At 46.0% G+C, this 15,065-nt stretch overlaps 1 protein-coding gene across 1 annotated transcript in view; it reads left to right on the top strand.

Moving 5' to 3' along the window:
• Positions 1 to 15,065, top strand: part of myo15b (myosin XVB) — a 480,192-nt gene that overhangs the window by 334,227 nt on the left and 130,900 nt on the right. The window contains exons 43-45 of the mRNA XM_070856827.1: positions 6,261 to 6,380; positions 11,925 to 12,150; positions 13,596 to 13,686. Coding sequence (XP_070712928.1) covers positions 6,261 to 6,380; positions 11,925 to 12,150; positions 13,596 to 13,686 — 437 coding nt within the window. The remainder of the gene's footprint in view (positions 1 to 6,260; positions 6,381 to 11,924; positions 12,151 to 13,595; positions 13,687 to 15,065) is intronic.

The raw sequence follows: 15,065 nt of genomic DNA, 5'->3' as shown, positions 1-15,065 counted from the left end.
TTTCCACTACTCTTTGTGTGAAGAAGTGCTTTCTGACATCATCCCTGAATGGCATAGCTCTAAGTTTAAGGTTGTGTCCCCTTGTTCTGGATACCCCACCAAAGGAAATAGTTCCTATCTATCTTTTTATTTATTCGTTCGTGGGATGTGGGCATCGCCAGCAAGGTCAGTATTTATTGCCCATCCCTAATTGCCCTTCAGAAAGTGCTGGTGAGCTGCCTTCTTTTGCAGCGGCTTGGTACAACTAAGTGGCTTGCTAGGCCACTTCAGAGGGCAGTTAAGAGTCACATTGCTGTGGGTCTGGAGTCACATATAGGCCAGACCAGGTAAGGACGGCAGATTTCCTTCCTTAAAGGACGTTAGTGAACCAGATCTACCCTATCAAATCCTTTAATCATCTTAACCATCTCGATCAGATCACCCCTTAATCTTCTATACTCAAGTCAATCAATACAAGCCTACTCTATGCAACTCACCAAGGCTTCTTCGGCTGCACCCACGACATCTGAAACCTAGAAGGACAAGGGCAGCAGGCGCATGGGAACACCATCACCTGCAAGTTCCCCTCCAAGTTACACACCATCCTGACTTGGAAATATATTGCTGTTCCTTCACCGCTGTTGGGTCAAGATCCTGGAACTCCCTCCCTAACAGCACTGTGCAAGTACCTTCACCACAAGGACTGCAGCGGTTCAAGAAGGTGGCTCATCACCACCTTCTCAAGGGCAATTAGGGAAGGGCAATAAATGCCGGCCTTGCCAGCAATGCCCACATCCCAAAACAAAATTTTAAAACACTGTCCTCATAATGTAACCCTTTTAGTCCCGGTATCATTCAGATAAATCTGCCCCCGCTCTAAGACGAATATATCCTTCCTAAGGTGTGGTGCCAAGAACTGAATGCAGTGCTCCAGATGTGGTCAAACCAGAGCTTTATATAACTGTAACGTAACTTATACCCCTTTGTATTCCTGCCCCCTTGAGATGAAGGCTGACATTCCATTAGGTTTTAGTGATATATGTACACGGGTCCCTAAATCTCTTTGTTTTCCCATAGTTCCTAGCTTTTCATAATTAAAAAAACACTCTGATCTTAGATCCAAAGCGAATGACCTCACATTGCCCCACATTGAACTCTATCTGTCACAGTTTTGTCCACTCACTTAATCTATCAAAGTTCCTTTGCAACTTTCTGCTCCCATCTACACTACTTATTGTGCTAGCTAACTTTGTGTCATTAGCTATATGGCTCTCTATTCCTTCATCTAAGTCATTAATAAATATAGTGAAAAGCTGAGGCCCCAGTACAGAACCCTGGGAGACACCATGTGCCACATCCTGCCAAATTCGAGTACATACCCGTTACCCCTACTCTCTGTCTCCTACCTCCTAACCAATTCCCTACTCATGTCGAAAGTTGCCTCCTATTCCATGCGCTTCCATTTTTCCTAATGTCTGGAACCTTATCGAATGACTTCTGGAAGTCCATGAAATAACACCCAGAGATGCTCCCTTATCTACCATGTTAGTTACCTCCTCAAAAACTTCAACTAGGTTCGTTAGAAATGACTTACCCTTTATAAATCCATGCTGGCTCTCTCTGATCAGTTCATTTGTCCATGTGCTCAGTCACTCTGTTCCCACAACAGACGATAGTCTAATAGACCTGTAATTTCCTAGCTTATTTCTCCACCCTTCTTAAATAATGGAGTGACATTGGCAACTTTCCAATCCGAGGGGGCATTTCCTGAATCAAGAGAGCTTTGGATGATCATGACTAAAGCATCTACAATTTTCTCATTTACTTCTTTTAATACCCTGGGGGTGGAAACCATCAGGCCCTGGAGATTTATCTATCTTCAGTCTCATTATTTTTTCAATTACCATTTATTTACTTGTACCAAATCTAGTAAGTTCCTCCCTTTGATTTATTTTTAGTTTTCCTCATATCTCTGGTACTTTATCCTGTTCCTCGACTGAAGACTGATACAAAGTATTTATTTAGCGAGACTGCCATTTCCTTATTTTCAATTACAATATCACCTGCGTCTGTCATTAAGGGGCCACATTACTCTTAGCTGTCTCTTTTGTTATATGTACTTGTAACACCTTTAGTGTTGTAGAATCACAGAACCATAGACTGGTCACAGCGCAGAAGGAGGCCATTCGGCCAATCGAGTCCATGTCGGCTCTCTGCAGGAGCACTTCAGCCAGTCCCACTCCTCCGCCCTTTCCCCGGAACCCTGCAAATATTTTTCCTTCGGGTACTTATCTAACTCCCTTTTGAAAGCCATGAGTGAATCTGCCTCCACCACCCTTTTAGGCTGCGCATTCCAGATCCTAACCACACGCTGCATAAAAACGTGTTTCCTCATGTCTCCTTTGGTTCTTCTGCCAATCACTTTAAATCTATGTCCTCTGGTTCTCGACCCTTCTGCCAATGGGAACAGTTTCTCTCGATCTACTCTATCTAGATCCCTCATTATTTTGAACACCTCTATCAAATCTCCTCTCAATCTTCTCTGCTCGAAGGAGAAAAACTCCAGCTTCTCCAGTTTATTCACGTAATTGAAGTCCCTCATCCCTGGAACCATTCTCGTAAATCCTTTCTGCATCCTCTCTAAGGCCTTCACATCCTTCCTAAAGTGCGGTGCCCAGAATTGGACACAATACTCCAATTGAAGCCGAACTAGTGTTTTATACAGGTTCATCATAACTTCCTTGCTTTTGTACTCTATACCTCTATTTATGAAGCCCAAGATCCTGTATGTTTTTTAACCGCTTTCTCAACCTGCTCTGCAACGATTTGTGCACATATACCCCCAGATCCCTCTGATCTTGCACCCTTTTAGAATTGTACCCTTTAGTTTATATTGCCTCTCCTCTTTCTTCCCACTAAAATGTATCACTTTGCATTTTCTGTATTAAATTTTATCTACCACATGTCCGCCCATTCCACCAGCCTGTCTATGTCCTCTTGAAGTCTATTACTATCCTCCTCACTGTTCATCATACTTCCAAGTTTTGTGTCATCTGCAAATTTTGAAATTGTATCCTGTACACCCAAGTCCAAGTCATTAATATAGATCAAGAAAAGCAGTGGTCCCAGTACCGACCCCTGGGGAACACCAGTGTATACCTTCCTCTCGTCCAAAAAATAACCGTTCACCACTACTCTCTGTTTCCTGTTACTTACCCAATTTAGTATCCAGGCTGCCACTGTCCCTTTTATTCCATGGTATTTCAACTTGGAATCATAGAAATTTACAGCACGGAAGGAGGCCATTTTGACCCATCGTGTCCGCGCCGGCGGACAAAGAGCTATCCAGCCTAATCCCACATTCCAACTTTTGGTCCGTAGCCCTGTAGGTTACGGCATTTCAAGTGCACATGTAAGTATCTTTTAAATGTGGTGAGGGTTTCTGCCTCTACCACCCTTTCAGGCAGTGAGTTCCAGACCCCAACTAACCTCTTGGTGAAGAAATTTCCCCTTATATCTCCTCTAACCCTCCCCCCAATTACTTTAAATCTATGTCCCCTGGTTGTTGACCCCTCTGCCAAGGGAAACAGGTCCTTCCTATCCACTCTATCCAGGCCCCTCATAATTTTATACACCTCAGTCAGGTCTCCCCTCAGCCTCCTCTGTTCCAAAGAAAACAAACCGCAGCCTATCCAATCTTTCCTCATAACAACTAAAATTTTCCAGTCCAGGCAACATACTCATGAATCTCCTCTGTACCCTCTCGAGTGCAATCACATATTTCCTGTAATGTGGTGGCCAGAACTGCACACAGTACTCTAGCTGTGGCCTAACTAGTGTTTTATACAGTTCAAGCATAACCTCCCTGCTCTTGTATTCTATGCCTTGGCTAATAAAGGCAAGTGTTGCATGTGCCTTCTTAACCATCTTATCTACCTGGCCTGATACTTTTAAGGATCTGTGGACCAGCACTCCAAAGTCCCTTTGTTCCTCTACACTTTTCAGTGTCCTACCATTTAATGTGTATTCCCTTGCCTTGTTAGACCTCCCCAAATGCATTACCTCACACTTATCCGGATTGAATTCCATTTGCCACTGTTTCACCTACCTGGCCAGTACATTGATATCTTCCTGCAATCCACAGTTTTGTTCTTCATTATCAACCACACAGCCTATTTTAGTGTTATCTGCAAACTTCTTAATCATACTCCCAACATTCAAGTCTAAATCATTGATATATACCATAAGAAGCAAGGGACCCAGTACTGAGCCCTGCAGAACCCCACTGGATACAGCCTTCCAGTCACAAAATCACCCATCAGCCATTGCCCTTTGCTTCCTGCCTCTGAGCCAATTTTGGATCCAACTTGCCACTTTGCCCTGGATCCCATGGGCTTTTACTTTCGTGACCAGTCTGCCATGTGGGACCTTATCAAAAGCTTTGCTATCATCCATATACATCATATGCACTGCCTTCATCGACACTCCTGGTTACCTGCTCGAAAATTTCAATCAGGTTAGTCAGACACGACCCTCCCTTAACAAATTCATGCTGACGTCCTTGATTAATTCATGTCTTTCCAAATGAAGATTTATCCTGTCCCTCAGGAATTTTTCCAATAATTTTCCCACCCTGAGGTTAGGCTGACTGGCCTGTAATTACACAGTCTATCCCTTTCTCCCTTTTTAAACAAAGGTACAACATTAGCAGTTCTCCAGTCCTCTGGCACCACCCTGTAGCCAGAGAGGATTGGAAAATAATGGTCAGAGCCTCTGCTATTTCCTCATTTGCTTCTCTTAACAGCCTGGGATACATTTCATCCGGGCCTGGGGACCTTTTCTTTGTCCTTGATATCCCTCACAAGTTTTTTTCTCATTCCTATTTACAGTTCTTGCCACTTTCTTTGTATGCCCCGTTGCTCTATATCTCTCCCAGTCTGCGGGATCTCTACTTTTCTTTGCTTTTGTATAAGCCCTTTCTTTTAATTTTATCCTATCTCTTACCTCTTTTGTTGACCAAGGTTGTTTAATTATACAAGTGGCACTCTTGCCCTTTCAGGGTGCGTACAGGAATTGTATTTTACCGATTACTGCTTTGAACACCTTTCATTGTTCATCTTTAGTTTTATACATTAACAGCTCTGTCCACATATCGTGGTCATTTTCTGCCTCATCCCTCCAAAGTGAGCCTTACCTAATTTAAAACCTTGGTTTGTGACTCATCCATCTCGCTCTCAAACCTAATATTGAATTCAGTCATGTTATGGTCACTGTTAACTTGATGTTCGCTTACCGTTAAATTATTGACTAATTCGGGATCATTACTCATCACTGTATCTAGTATAGTCTGTTCTCTTGTTGGTTTAAGAACATATAGGGCTGGGTCTGATTATTGTTAATCTTGTTTCAGACAAAACCAATTCCATGCTAATCAGGCTCCATGTAGTTCTGGTTCCAGGTGAGTCTGGTTCCAGGCGAGTCAGGTTCCAGGCGAGTCTGGTTCCAGGCGAGTCTGGTTCCAGGCGAATCTGGTTCCAGGCGAGTCTGGTTCCAGGTGAGTCTGGTCCCAGGTGAGTCTGGTCCCAGGTGAGTCTGGTCCCAGGTGAGTCTGGTCCCAGTTGAGTCTGGTCCCAGGTGAGTCTGGTCCCAGGTGAGTCATGTCCCAGGTGAGTCATGTCCCAGGTGAGTCAGGTCCCAGGTGAGTCAGGTCCCAGGTGAGTCAGGTCCCAGGTGAGTCAGGTCCCAGGTGAGTCAGGTCCCAGGTGAGTCAGGTTCCAGGTGAGTCAGGTTCCAGGTGAGTCAGGTTCCAGGTGAGTCAGGTTCCAGGTGAATCTAGTTCCAAGTGAGTCTGGCTATAGGTAGGTCTAATTCTAAGTCATGTAGGAAAGAGTTTTGTGACTGGAACACTTGTTTGTTTTTGAAATAAGATAGCTTGGAATTGAAAGAGAGACCTAGTAACTACCAAGCACATGAGTCAAGTGGACAACATCAGTCAAAAATAATATGGGTAATGTAGAATTACCAATGGGATACTCAATGCTCCCTCAGAATCTGCCAGATTACAGCACCATAAAGAAGAAATGGAATGACTTGGCTTAATGGCTGAGAAATATTTAGATTTTTTTCATCTGAACTAGAGAAACGGGGAATAATTCATAGGAACTGCTAGCCAAGTGTGCAATGAAGTTCTTTTTCAGTGCTGTTTGCAAACAAGGTTATGTGTGTGAGAATTTTCTCCTTGATATCCTACAATTTCCTTTCCACTCTGCTGTTGCTCACAGGGAGAGAGAAGCCTTTGCAGATACTACCTCCATCTAAGATTTTGCTTCCCAAGCCGGATAACCCAGAGACGAATCAGGAGACGGATCAGTCCAGTGATTCCGAGGTGGAGGAACACAAAGGTAATTGAGTATGGGGAAACCCCACAGAATCCAACGGCATAATGTGATGTTATTTAGACTTCAGGTGAAGAAGCTGATTCTGTTTAAGTTCTCTCATTCAAGGGGTGGAGCAGAGGGACAGTCAGAATTCAGAAACATCCAACTTTGCAGTATGAAATGGTGGAAGCATTATTTCCTCCTCCAGTTTCCCTGCAGTCCTCTCCTGAGGGCGCGACTCGTGGTTCAGGATGAGGGTAGATTTTACAAATGTATGTTCATGGCACAGAGTCTCATCTCAGGAGTGCATATCAGGAAATCGGTGCGGGGCAGGGGGGGAGGAGGGCGCACCTTCTTCAGGAGCTTTTATCGATTACAGGCAAGGCTCCATGTCAAGACTGTACATTTATAAGTGTTTTCCTATCCTCTCGTGGGTAACAATGGTTCTCCAATAGTTTGCCCAAAAAAACATTCTTCATGTGAGTCTACACAGTAAATGTTTAAGGGTACACAAAAGCAAAATACTGCGGATGCTGAAATCTGAAATAAAAACAGAGAATACTGGAAATCTCAGCGGGCCAGACAGCATCCGTGGAGAGAAACAGAGTTAACGTTGCGGGTCACTGACCCGCTGAGATTTCCAGCACCAAATGTTTAAGGCTATTTGACTGTTTAGAGTATCACAGGCAACTCCGATCCTTTTATTGCCTGTACATTTTGTGGCAGACGGCTCGCATATGAAGACCGAGCACTTGGGCAAGGTGCTAGAGGGTAGTGACACAGTATCCAAGCTGGAATCTGCACCTCCAGGAAAGGAGAGCAGAAAATTGGAAAGAAAATATGTGAGGATAGTCACATTCAGATATAACCTCACTCCATGCAGTATTGTATCAACATGGAGCAGTGTAAAGTGTACAAAACAGTAGGATGACATCTGACATCTTGAATCAAGGGTACTCATTAACTTTTGGTCAATTGCCACAATTACAAGTAGCAACATACTTTCTCGTGGACACGTCATTAGAAAACAGCATGGCCTAGATATCTGTTGACATAAAACAGATGTGAAACCGGCGACTGGGTGTTCCGTATGGCGAGTGCATGCACATTAGTGGGTATGGTAGCATCGTGGTTATGTTACTGGACTAACATAACCACGATGCTATGGGGCGATACGCAATTTCGCCCCCTAAAAGTGTTATGTCCAGTGTGCTCTTCCTGTTTGTCTCACATACTTCATGGTATCATGTGAACATATAAGACTCAGTATATTCTCTTTACCTGAGTTAGGCTTTCGAAATTTGTCCTCCAGACTTTCTTCAAATAATTCTGATAAACAATCAAACAGGTATCTTTAAATACTGAAGAGAATTATTTAATCAGCCAGGCTAACTAAATGCTCCTAATGCAGCTTGGGAAATTGTGCACACTGCACACGCTCAGAATTCAGGATCTGTATTCAGTCAATCAAGGGACAAAAAGCCCAGGTCCTTTGTGTTCTGCCTCTCTAAGCCTAACACTGAAGTAGCTTTGCAGCTGTTTTCTGTAACAGCTGGCCATTCAGTCAGCAAGTGCTCAGCTAATGTTTGAAATCACTTTGGATTAAAGTGCTGTTAAGCAAACTTACTGATGTGCTGACTGCTTGTTACAGTAACCCTCTGGTCTATTCAGCCACTCACCCTCTGACCCATTCAGTCACCCACCTTCTGACCTGTTCATCACTCATCACCCCTGTTATGTATGAATAAAGAGTCTGACAAGATGCTGTCAGCTCAAAGTGAAGTGTGATCTTAGTCTTTTATTGCAAGTCACCACAAGTGGGATCTGGCTATCGCTTTCATCATTATGATGCCTGGGTGGGTACTGTGGAGGTCACTAATGAAGGTGTCTCTGCTCTTCTTGGGCACCAGTACCCGATTTCCCCACAGAAGGCAGTCTGACTGTATAGACATTTCATCTTTGCGCCGCTGGAACGGCTTTATCTCTTCCTGCACTTCCACTGGGACACTGCACCAGCTCCCATGAAGCACACAGTTTTTAACCAGGGACAGTAAGGGGTCCTGGCTCGTCCAGGTTCTAATCTGTCAGGCTGTGATGGGTGATTGCTCACTCTCAAATGCTTCCGTAACCATGACTAAATCTGTGGGCTGCACCATTTCCACCCCTATGGTGGGCAATGGCAGCCTACTGAGAGCATCGGCAGTTTTCTGTGCCTGGCCTGTGATGGATAGCATAGTTGTATGCGGACAACATGAGCGCCCATCTCTGGATGCGGGCCGATGCATTAGTATTTATCTCCTTACTCTCGGAAAACAGGGATATCATTGGCTTATGGTCAGTTTCCAATTCAAATTTTAGCCCAAACAGATATTGATGCATTTTCTTTACCCCATAGACATCACTAATGCTTCTTTTTCAATCATGCTGTAGGCTCTCTCAGCCTTAGACAGACTCCTGGATGCATAAGCAACCGGTTGCAATTTCCCCAAATCATTAGCTTGTTGCAATACACACCCGACGTCTTACGACGATGCATCGCTTGCTACTACCAAACGCTTACATGGATCTTACAACACGAGCAATTTGTTTGAGCATAACAATTTTCTAGCTTTTACAAAGGCATTTTCTTGGCTTTTGCCCCATACCCATTCGTCTCCTTTACGCAGTAAGGCGTGCAGTGGTTCTAACAGTGTGCTGAGACCCGGTAAGAAGTTGCCAAAATACTTCAGGAGTCCTAGAAACGACCGCAGCTCCGTCACATTCTGTGGCCTCGGTGCGTTCTCGATTGCCTCCGTCTTCGAATCGGTGGGCCTGATGCCGTCCGCCGCGATTCTCCTCCCCAGGAACTTCACTTCAGGCGCCAGGAAAAAACACTTCGAGCGTTTTAACCTGAGCCCCACGTGGTTGAGTCGACTAAGAACCTCCTCCAGGTTCTGCAGATGCTCACTTGTGTCCCGACCTGTAACCAAGATGTCATCTTGGAAGACCACCGTGTGCAGGACCAACTTCAGTAAGCTTTCCATGTTTCTCTGGAATATCACCGCCATTGATCGAATTCCAAATGGGCATCTGTTATATATGAAAAGACCTTTGTGCGTGTTGATGCAGGTGAGGGCCTTCCATGATTCCTCCAGCTCCTGCGTCATGTAGGCCGAGGTCAAGTCCAGATTCATGAACGTCTTTCCTCCCGTCAGCGTAGCAAAAAGGTCGTTGGCCTTTGGTAGTGGGTATTGGTCCTGCAAGGAGAAACGATTGATAGTTACTTTGTAATCACCACAGATTCTGCTGGTGCAGTCTCCCTTGAGGACAGGAACAATTGGATTGGCCCACTCGAATTCGATCGGCGAAATGATGCCCTATCTTTGCAGCTGGTCTAGCTCGATTTCTACCCTTTCTGTCATCAAGTACGGTACTGCTCTCACCTTGTGATGGATGGGTCACACCCCCGGAATTAGGTGAATCTGCACTTTTGCTCCTTGGAACTTCCCGATGCCTGGTTTGAACAGCGAAGGGAACTTGTTTAAGACCTGGGCACACGAAGTGTCGTCAGCGGACGAGAGCGCTCGGACGTCATCCCAGTTCCAGCGTATCTTTCCCAGCCAGCTCCTGCCGAGCAGCGTGGGACCATCGCCCGATACCACCCAGAGTGGCAGCTTGTGCACCACTCCATCGCAGGAGACTTTTACAGTAGCACTGCCGATTACAGGAATTATTTCCTTTGTGTAAGTTTTCAGTTTTGTGCGAAACAAGTCAAGACTGGCCTTGAGGCCTTGCTGCACCACAATTTTTCAAAAGTCTTTTTGCTCATAATGGTCTGGCTCATGCCCGTGTCCAGCTCCATTGATACTGGGAATCCATTTAGTTCAACCTTCAGCATTATCGGGGGACACTTTGTAGTGAATGTGTGCATCCCATATACCTCTGCCTCCTCGGTCTGAGGCTCTGGTTTGTTGTCATCCGCCATGGATCTGTCCTTCTCTGCAACATGGCGGTTTGCAGGATTAACAGGATTTGCAGCTCACCTGAACATACTTTGGAGGTGTCCCATTGTTCCACAGCCCTTGCAAACGTACCCTTTGAAGCGACATGAATGGAAACGATGATCACCCCCGCAGCGCCAACAAGATGTTAATGGCCTTGCACTCATCACCCTTGATGGTGGACTCTGAGACATCTGCGGACGTGCAGCTGTAGGCATGTGGGGCCTGCCCTGTACGTTGCGATTTGAAAACAACATCACTTTGTTCACAGTATTTGTAGCAGCACTCCTGTGCTGAGAGCTTTGCTTAATATTGTCACTGGTGGCAATGAACGCCTCGGCTATCGCTGTGGCCTTACTCAAGGTTGGGATCTCTACAGTCAACAGTTTGCGAAGTATCATTTCATGGCCAATGCCAAGGATGAAAAAGTCTCTGAGCATGTGCTCCAAATGTCCTTCAAATTTGCAATGTCTTAGCTCAGCGACATAACTCGCCACTTCCTGGCCTTCAGATCTTCTGTAGGTGTAGAACCGGTACCTCGCCATCAGAACACTTTCCTTCGGGTTCAGATGCTCCCGGACCAGTGTGCACAAATCATCATACGATTTCTCTGTGGATTTTGCTGGATCAAGCAGGTTTTACATGAGGCCGTACGTTGGTGCCCCGCAGACGGTGAGGAGAATCGCCCTTCGTTTGGCAGCGTTCGCTTCTCCTTCCAGCTTGTTGGCCACGAAGTATTGGTCGAGTTGCTCCACGAAGGTTTCCCAATCATCTCCCTCCGAGAATTTCTTCAGGATGTTCTCTGCATCGTTGGGTTCGTCATTTGTATCTCGTCGCCAGTTGTTACGTATGAATAAAGAATCTGACTGGATGCTGTGAGCTCAAAGTGAAGTGTGACCGTAGTCTTTTATTGCAGGTCTCCAGAGTGCCTCTCCAACCTGTGAGGCCTCCTTAAGTACCTGTGCTCCCAGGGATTATGGGATCCCTTGAGACTCCAGGATACAAAGTATGTACAAGTTTACACATATAACAACCCCGACCTACATTAGCTTCTGGTTAACCAACGCCTCAATTTCAAAATTCTCATCCTTGTTTACAAATCCCTCCATGGCCTCGCCCCTCCCTATCTCTGTAATCTCCCTCAGCCTCACCCCACCCCCCTCCCCGCCCTGAGATGGCTGCGCTCCTCAAATTCTGCCCTCTTGAGCACACCTGATTATAACTGCTCAACCATTGGTGGCCGTGCCTTCAGCTGCCGAGGTCCCAAGCTCTGGAACTCCGCCTCTCGTTCCTCCTTCAAGACGCTCCTTAAAACCTACCTCTTTGACCAAGCTTTTAGTCATCTGCCGTAATTTCTTCTTATGTGGTTCGGTGTTAAATTTATTTGTTTCGTTTTAAAACACTCCTGTTAAGCGCCTTGGCACATTTTACTACGTTAAAGGCTCTATATAAATACAAGTTGTTGTTTAGCCACCCGTCAAAACACCGCAATGGTATGAACATCACTGTTGGCTCGTGGGCAATATAATGAGTATATTTACCTTAGATAAGCCTCAACTTAAATACTGTCCTCTGTATATTTCTATAGAAACCCCTCCTCCTCCAGCAAACCCTACCAAAGACACGGAGCACAAAGAGGAGAAAGAGGAGAAAAAGGAGAATAAAAAGAGTTTGAAAAAAGAGACCAAGGAACCAGAAGTGGTGAAGTCCTTCCAGAACATCACGCAACCAGAACCCAGTCAAAACATCCGAGAAATAATCAAAAAATACCAGAGCCGGCCAACATCCCCTCCTCCCGTGTACAAACCCATTAGGTGAGGGCAGAGAGTGAAAGGTGCTCAGTGTCGGGCAGTGAAAACAACACAATATTGGGAATAAGCAACAAATGTTTTGTGTTTGGATGTGAGGATGATTGTACCAATCTATTCTGTTGCCTCAGGTGGATTGGATCTTCTGCTGACGTGGTAGGCTGGTTAGATCATATATCCTGTTGTTGTGTATGGGACTATGGAGCCGTGGTGTGCAATTGACTGGTGCTCAGTGGATGAAGCTATCAATCTGCAATGTCCATTTCTCCTGTACTCTGCAGGAGAGTACAATATATTCAGACATTTTCAATATCCTTCATCCTCATAGGGTGATTGGCCGAGAAATTGGTTCACTCCAGCCTGCTGGCACGAACTGGGCGCAAGAATTAATCCCTGCGCTGGAACGGATGGGCCCAAGGCGCACCTGATATTGGGTTGTGGGCCTTATTTGTAACATCCTGGGGAGCTGCAGATGCCTACTTGGCAGCCCCGGACAGCTCGCCGGCAAAAACTATTTGCATTTTAGGCACTGTGTCGCCAGCATTGGCCCTCAGGTAGGTCTTGGGAGAGAGAGAAAGCAATCGGGAGAGGGGAGTGACTGGGAGAGTGGGGCAATCAGGAGAGGAAAGCGACCAGAAACAATGCGACCAGGAGAGGGGGACAACTGGGAGAGGTGGGCGAACGGGAGCGACGTGCAATTGGGAGGAGTGGGCCGACTGGGAGGCGGGGTGCAGTGTTTGGGAGGGGGAGCGACCAGGAGAGGGAAGGTGACCGGGAGAGGCAGGTGACTGGGAGATGCGGGTGACCGGAAGAGGGAGGTGTTTGGGAAAGGGAGTGATTGGTAGAGAGGAGCAAATTGGGAGGGTGGGGGCGACTAGGAGAATTTTAAAAGAATTTTCCTTTTTGCTGCTGGCAGGACTGTAAGCTTTTTTGGCCAGACGTAGACCTCATTTTCCAGCACCCTACTTCAAGCCAAAACAATTTGGTAATCCTGGTAAAGGAGGCTGCAAATTGGCTTTAAGCTTTTTATTTGCATAGGTAAAGGGCCTAATGCCTGTTTCAGGCGCAGATCCTGGATGCCTCTATTGATGCCTCTACCAATATGGCGGGGACACACATCCAGCTCAGAATGTGCGTGTGCATGCCACCCACCATATTGGACGCTTCGCCACCTGTTTTGTGTCTGGCACGTCATCGAATTTCTCAGCCAAATGTTCATCTTTGAACTGGATATTCTGCTTTTTGTATGTAATAACCAAAAAATTGGGCAGCAATGGTCTGGTTTTTGACTGTTGCATCGTGGTTTACCGGTTTCCAGCTTAAAATGTCCTGGCCCTTGTGCAGAGCCCATCAGTTATCCAGGTTTGGACTGGGCATATAATACACCCCTCCACCCCCTCAGCACTGTCCTGTTGGTCCCCACATCTAATATTTCTCTTCTCTGTCTCCAGGAGGTCAGCAAAACCATTCCTGAAGAAAAATGATCCCAAGGATGAGGCGTTATCTCTTTTAAGAATGAGAGGACCAGCGTCTCCTACAGAGGTAGGTTGCCAACTCTGCTTGGTTGTACTCCAGGAGATTTCATCACATGACCACCCACCTCCAAATGCCCCACCCGGTCAAACATCCTTTTTTTCCCCACCTTCCATTGTCTTTCCAACTAAGAAGTGTAAAAGCTCGAAGAAAATTAACTCATTTTTTTAATGCCCCAGCTATTTTTCTCTCCCGGGTTGCTGGTAGCAGGGTTCTGGAGATTAATATATAATTCCTGGAGACAGTGTGTGGAATCCCAGTAACAAGGAGCAATCAGAAAAATGGGTAGGATGTTTAACGTAGTTGGCACCTGGTGTAATCTGTGCCTCACACACGAAGTTTCAATGAGGCAGTGTGTCCTGCTATAGTGGAGGGTTCAGTCAATGCATTTGGAGAGATGCCGTTCTTCAGTTGAAATGTTAAACCAAGGCCCTGCATACCATTTCTGATGGTTCTTGCCTCAAGTTGAAGAAAACTAGCAGTTCTTCCAATGCCCTGGCCAATATTTCTTCCTCAAACAACACCACATCAGATTATCCGTCATTTATGTCATTCCTGTTTGTGGGATCTTGCTGTTTGGAAGTCAGAGGTTGGGTATTCTGCAGCGAGTGTCTTGCCTCCTTACTCTCCAAAGCATCTCCACCACCTAAAAGGTACAAGTCAGGATTGTGATGGAATACGCTCCACTTGCCTGGATGGGTATAGTTACATCAATACCCAAGATGCTCAACACCATCCAGGACAAAGCAGCCGCTTGATTGGCTCACCATCCAACACCTTAAATATCCACTCCCTCCACAACGCACAACGCACAACGAGGCTGCAGTGTGTAGTAGCCACAGGATTCATTCCAGCATCTCGCCAAGGTCTCTCGACAGCACTTCCCAAACCTGTAACTTCTACCACCTAGAAGGACAAGGGCAGCAGGTGCTTGGGAACACCATCACCTTCAAACTCCTCTCCAAGTCACACACCATCCCAACTTGGAAATATATTGCCGTTCCTTCACCGTTGCTAGGTTAAAGTCCCGGAACTCCCTCCCTAGCACACTGTGGGAGCACCTTCACCACATGGACTGCAGCAGTTCAAGAAGGCAGCTCACCACCACCTTCTCAAGGGCAATAAATACCAATCTTGCCAGTGACGCCCACATCCTGAGAATGAATTTTTTTAAATGCCTGCTGTGTTTGCCTACCTAACAACAGTCACTGCACTTCAAGGTAATTCATTGCGTGTGATGCACCTTTGGATTTTTCTGAGAGATTTGATAAGGCAGTTTCTATATGTATGGCCTTGAAATTGGGGTCGTTTGCGCCTCCCGTTAGCAACTTTTCGGCCAGGCGCAGCGCCGCTAACTACTCCCGTTAAATTCCGCGGGAGCTTCTGGG

Source organism: Pristiophorus japonicus, chromosome 16 (genome assembly GCF_044704955.1).
Source record: "Pristiophorus japonicus isolate sPriJap1 chromosome 16, sPriJap1.hap1, whole genome shotgun sequence".
Taxonomy (NCBI): domain Eukaryota; kingdom Metazoa; phylum Chordata; class Chondrichthyes; family Pristiophoridae; genus Pristiophorus; species Pristiophorus japonicus.
Note: the sequence above shows the minus strand (reverse complement) of the source record. Positions and strands in the feature narration are given on the sequence as shown.